The following is a 6,158-nucleotide window of genomic DNA, read 5'->3' as shown; positions in this document are numbered from 1 at the left end:
CCACTCTGCAGATCTGTTGGGGTGATCTTTGGTGGGGTTGCATAGGTTAAGTCAAGATTCAGTGGCTCTTAAAATTTCCTGGTTTGGATGATTGTTTTAGTTGTAGTCGGGTGGTTGTCTTATGTATCTTTTGCAGTGATTCAGGTGTTTTTCAACGACATTGACAAATCATTCTTCACATTGATATCAATTATCACATTGCATTCTCAAGTTCGAGTTCTTAGGACCATCGAAGCAGGTTTGGACAATTATTGTTGCAGGCGTCCAGTTGCAGTGCAGTAGAGCATTTTTTAGTCGTCGTCGGTATGTCGCGAATTGTTGTCGGCATTTTCTTGGAAGGTTTTGATATCAAGTGTGGGAAGCATGCTTAGCTTTGTGTTTGATGGAATGATGCGTATATTGGTAATTGCGGATTTCTACAGAAGTTGTGTGCACTGTGGTGTTTCAACTGTGATTTTCTTCCTACTTTAATGTGGGGGTCTGTTTGGAAGTGGAAGAGTTTTTTTCCGGAAGAAGTTAGCATTGTGGGGAGGAATTAGTTCCCCTATAGTAAGGAAAGTCCACCTGGAGGATTAACAAGTATGTCAAGGTCTACAATAAGATTTGTGCATAACCAATTTTGATTGCTCTAAAGTGTGATATTTGGATCGTTGAATCGTTTTAATTTTGTACCTGCAATAATAGACAGACTGGGATGGAGTTTCAGAGCAGACATTTCCAACTCTGGGTGGGGGTTGTGGTTTGTTGTGAATTTTTTCGTGGGAATCATTTTAATTTTGTACCTGTAATAGTAGACAGACTGGAATAGAGTTTCAGAGCAAACATTTCCAACTCTAGGTGGGGGTTGTGGTTTGCTGTGAATTTTTTCGTGGGATATGAAATTTTTCATGGGCTATGAATTTTTCTTCGTGGGCTAGACCTATCATGGGATTCAAAGGCTTTGTTTTCCCACTGTTTGTGTCTGCAGTGGCGTTATCAAGTTGTTTCTCTTTGTCTAACCTTGTGTCTAAGTTTGTTTTTGTTGGTTGTGAGGATGTGAAGGGGCTGTTTTGGGGCACCAATCCCCAATTGTTCGATAGTTATTGTCATTGTGCTCTGTGCATTGGTGCGTGGAAGCTTTTGCAGCTCAAATTCATTGTGTTGGTCAGAATGTTGAATTGCTGGATTTTGGCTTGACTATCTCATGTGTGGAGCAGGAGTTGGAAGTGAATTTGGTTAAAATTGATTAATGTCCATTAGCTTGTTAGCCTGCTTAATCTTTAGTTTGCTTTATTGATGGGGCAGCACTGCTGTCGGTTTGTGATCTTTTGTAAGGTGTAGTATGTTATTTTGATGTCTTAGTAGCAGTGTGTTACTGATAGCATTTAGCACTTATTGTGTGCTCAGTTTCATTAATAAATTGACTTTTTTTTCAAACAAACAAAAAAAAAAGCAACATACCAATGATTATACAAAGAGTTTGGATATATTTGCAGATTCTCGCATATCAACTCACGCAAATTTAGTATTAGTTAGGAAACTATCATTGTGCGGTAACAGTAGCACAAATGTAATTAATACAAGGCTAAACTTCTTAACAGTGTGTGCTCTAATTTTTCTTGTCCTCCGTTTATCTCATAACCCTGTAAGAAAAATGCTGAAAAATGTGCGACACCACATTAAGATGTCACTCTACTATATGAAGGGCGTCCCAACCTTTTCTCCAATGGATTTATATTCACAATCTTGTTGAGTTTTGAAAATTTTATAAAGCATAACAATGTTTTACCAATGCTTCCAAATCTCATCTAATCACAATCTGAAGAAAAAGCAAAATGGCAACACTCCAAATCAAATATCAGCATCAAGATAACAAGTTTTTTGGATTAAAAGCAGTATCAAATGTGTACAATGCTACTAGCTACCCAACACAGACACCACACAAACTGAGAAACTTGTCCAGGTCAGGATTTTGAACAAACATATGCGCAACCCACAAGCTGTCAAAATTAATTGGACCTTCGCAATCGTATTGCAACAACAATTGCAGCTCATCATCCAAATTTATCCGCATTATCAAATACCATAATGTTATCATGACCGCTATTTAGAATTACCTCAGAAAATGAAATAACTAGAAAAAGGTAAACACTTGGAAAGACCTTCATTCCTGGAATTATATTATAAACTAATCTTGAAAGTGCAGTTTGACCTCAAATAAAACAATTTATCAAATAGACAAAACAGTACATAATACACCATCCCATCCATGAAAGTGCGGTTTGACTGGCACACCTTTTCAATTTTTAAGTAACATGTAAAAAATTGAATAAGATCAGACATGGGGAAAAGATCCTCATGTTTATTATGTCTGGTCCTATTCAATTTCTTACATGTTACTTGGTCTTATTCAATTTCTTACATGTTACTTGGTCTTATTCAATTTCTTACATGTTACTTGGTCTTATTCAATTTCTTACATGTTAATAAATATATATGAAACTGACATTGTTAATAAATACATGAAACAATCATCTAGATCTACAGACTCATCAAAGAATTAGCAGGGTTATATGCAATCAACGAGATTGAACTCGGCTTAAAGCTACAAGTTCCATGGAAATTGTCACAGATTCATACTTAGATTGCGACTCTAATATTACGAGACAGCATCTAAGGTTTAACCAGATAGCTATTCATTTTAATTATTTTTCTTCTGGCCTGGCTAGAGACAAGGAGTTGCTCAGTCAGTTTAACCAAAATTCACTCAGTTGATAACCATGTATTGTGTATATGTATGTATGCTTCCACTAGAAAACAAAAATTATTATGACTATCATCATGTATTGCTGTATGGCTATATGTCTACTGGCCAGACACTTCTAGCTCTCAAAATATAGGAATAAAAGAAAACCTACTTGAAAGAAGGAAATATAGCTATAGTTGGAAACCAACTAAAACTTAGCACCTTAAAATATTAAAAACAGAAGCAATGAGTAGTTTGATTTTTCAGTATCAAAGTAGCTTCTCTGCGTTGATCACATAGTTGTCGATCCCTGAGAGCAGCGCGGGAGCGGCCTAGCCCAAAAGTGGGATGGCTGAATAGCATATAGATTTTTTGGACAAATTACACATATTTTATGTAAAAATCAACAAATAACTCAAAACCCATAAAAGACTTATAAATCAAAGCACAGGGCTTAATAAAAAAACAGTTAAAAGCCAACAAAGTGTAACCAAAACACTCAATCAACATCAACCAGTCTTAATCAAAACATTACATTCCAAAGCTCAACAAAAGCCAAGGAAATAAAGAAGCATGTGGAGGTCTTAAAGTTTCCTACACTAAGAATACTAAATATTGAAATTCAAACTAGCATAGAAGCCACAGATGCAGAGTTTGATGCTGGCTTAGAAGATGTTGACATGAGTCCAAAAACAGAGGAACAAAGCACAACTCCAAAAAAATCCAACATGCATATAGTGTTGCAGGACAATAACAAAAGCCGCATAACACTTGAAATAAGTCAATTTATATAGAAAAGGCAGACTGCTTGCAAATAAAAAAAGGAATGGAGGCAAAGCATAGCTTATACATGGAAAGATTTAGGCATTATGGTGAAAATAAGAGTATACTCACTGACAGTTCAGTTTTTCTAGTGTAGATACAAAGTAATGTTTAGCACAGATGCAGATTCAGTTTTATTATTATGAAAAAACGTAATTATTTTTTTCTGCTATTGCCGCTACATCAGCTAGCAAAAACTATGAAAGCAGACGATATTGCCCTACTAGCAAAACTAGGATAGATTGCTGTTTTCATTCATAGTGGAGTCATCAAAACCTGCTATGCTTGCGCCACTATTTGACAACATTATCCAATATAGAGCAAATTAATATTTATCCTCCAAGGCTAAAACAACTCATCTAAGTATTAGAATAGATACAGTGGCACCAGAGTCTGCTCGAGAGTCAAACAAGAAGGAGTAGATACTATAAAGTCCTATTTCACTGACAATATGACAAAGAAGTCCAAAAAACAACAGGAGTGACTATAAGTTGGGCGTAGTGGTATGATCCTTCTTTTAAACATGTGTGTGAGATTCAAACCTTGCCTATTGCTTTTTTTTTCTTTCCAAAAGTGATACACTGGAAACAAAGAAAATGGAACATATCTGGATCAATCTCGGAATCTAAAGGCAGATCAATCTTATCATCGCACAACTAGATCAATTTCATGTATGTGGCAAAAACGAGTTATATATAGATAAACTATTGTTACTATCTTCTAAAAGGAAGAAAAGTTAAGGGGTGTGACAGCACCTCCCTATCCTAGAGAAGATCCACTCCTGGTTGGGGTCATATTCGGGGTTCTACAAGAGCTTCACCATAGCGGCCAAAATTGGCGGCACTACAGCAGCTCCTCAAAACCGCAACGCAATAGGGTTTTGCATACTATATTACGACGTGATAAGCTCCCAACGACATAGAAATAACTCATAATTATGGAAAGATTTTTTGAATATTTCTTTCTCCAAAAGTGTTACTTTAGAAGTTCATCAAAGATAGTTCTATATATATCCACAATAAAACCATCCAGTAATAATTGTGAACCACCAATACTAAGGTAAACCACTAAACTAATCAGCTACAACAACACATAGATAACTATCCGAAAAACCATAGGGCAGTAAAAGAAAAGAGACAAAAACTCATAAGAACCTCTAAGTAGAACCTTCTTCTCAACTCCTAGGACCAGCTCCTTCCCTCTCGAATTTCTGCGTGAAAAAATTGGTGCCATACATGTTATCGTCGAAATACTCTTTATAAGGATGATTCTTGGGAATAAGCCTTCGAAACTGATCGAATTGCTTCTCAGCTTCATCTTTCTTTCTAAGCAAGGTATAAATAATACCCTGGCATAGATAAGGCCTGAAGTCTCTCGGTTCTTCTTTTACCAGCTCCTGATAGGCTTTAAGCGCTTCAGAGAAATTCCCTTCCATCAGCTTAATCTGAGCAACCAATAACCTAAAGTCTCTAACATCTGAAACCCTATTCTGTTTCTTGCACGATTCCAATGCTTTTTCAACCCTTTCCAACAATTCTTTCATATGTTCATTAGACTCATTAGACTCATTAGACTCCGACGACGCCATAACAAGACCGTGAAAAGCTTCAACTCGAAACGGATCTCTCTGCAGAATCTCTTCGAATAATTTCTTAGCAGTTTCATGGTCATCGTTGTAGATATACATGTTAGCCTTCAATAGACGCCACTCCGTTTCTTCAGGCTCAATCTCAATCAAACGGTCGATGATATTAATGGCTTCATCAACCTTTCGTGCTTTGATTTTGACTTCCATGAGATCACGAAGAGCTTCCGCGTCGTTTGGATTTTCACTCAACCGCTCTTCGATTAGCTTCTCCGAATCTTCTTCTGAAGCGTTTTCGTTTTCAGCTGAGGTATCAACGGTTGCCGGAGTAGCGAGCGTGGCGGCAATGACGGGAGTGTGATGGAAACGCATGAAGAAGAAGGCGGTGGCGGCGATGATGATGCAGGTGGTTTCAACGACGGGGGAGAAGAGAGAGGTTAGCGCTTGGAATGGGTTTGGTAAGGAAGGGAGGTTTCTTCTCGGTTGGTGAAACGCAGGGTCGTTTGAAGAGGATGAGGCTTTGATAGGTTGGAACTTAAACGACGGCGGTGGTGGGAGGGACATGAAGGAGAGAGAAGGTGATAACGGAGTTGGGAATGATGAACGGTTGTGATGGAGTGAGAGGTTGGAGTGACGGAGGTTAGTAACGGAATGAGAATTCATGATGAGTGTGGAGAAGTAGAATAGAGCGAAGCGAGGAAGAGAAGAGAAGAGAAGAGAAACCTAAAGTCTAAAACCCTCACTCTCTGAATGATTGATTAGTTTGGAACAGAAAGGGTATAACGGGGAAAAGAAACGAGGGGATTGGAATATACGATAGGGTGTATTGGCACCTAAGTGTTCTTACGGTGGACCCCTTAGATCTTGTATTTCACAAGATATGTTTAAATCATGACGTTACGGAGGTTTTGAAGCGTGTAATATGGATCACCTTTACAGAAAAGCGTTGATTATTATAAAACATGTCAACTAAAATGGAACAAAATTAAATTTTTAGGGTGTAATTGAAAGTTGGTTTTGGAGGAT

At 37.6% G+C, this 6,158-nt stretch overlaps 1 protein-coding gene across 1 annotated transcript; it reads right to left on the bottom strand.

Annotated features, from left to right (window-relative positions):
• Positions 1-1,421: 1,421 nt before the first annotated feature.
• On the bottom strand, positions 1,422-5,933 carry LOC127125892 (protein SLOW GREEN 1, chloroplastic). The gene is made up of 2 exons (XM_051054746.1): positions 4,702-5,933; positions 1,422-1,798 (listed from the first exon to the last, which is right to left on the bottom strand). Exon 1 carries the CDS (start codon positions 5,793-5,795, stop codon positions 4,722-4,724), a length of 1,074 nt encoding a protein of 357 aa, XP_050910703.1. The 5' UTR covers positions 5,796-5,933; the 3' UTR covers positions 1,422-1,798; positions 4,702-4,721.
• Between the last annotated feature and the right edge of the window lie 225 nt (positions 5,934-6,158).

The sequence above is a fragment of the Lathyrus oleraceus genome, chromosome 3, assembly GCF_024323335.1.
Source record: "Lathyrus oleraceus cultivar Zhongwan6 chromosome 3, CAAS_Psat_ZW6_1.0, whole genome shotgun sequence".
NCBI classification, from domain to species: domain Eukaryota; kingdom Viridiplantae; phylum Streptophyta; class Magnoliopsida; order Fabales; family Fabaceae; genus Lathyrus; species Lathyrus oleraceus.
This window is presented reverse-complemented; position numbering and strand designations above follow the sequence as displayed.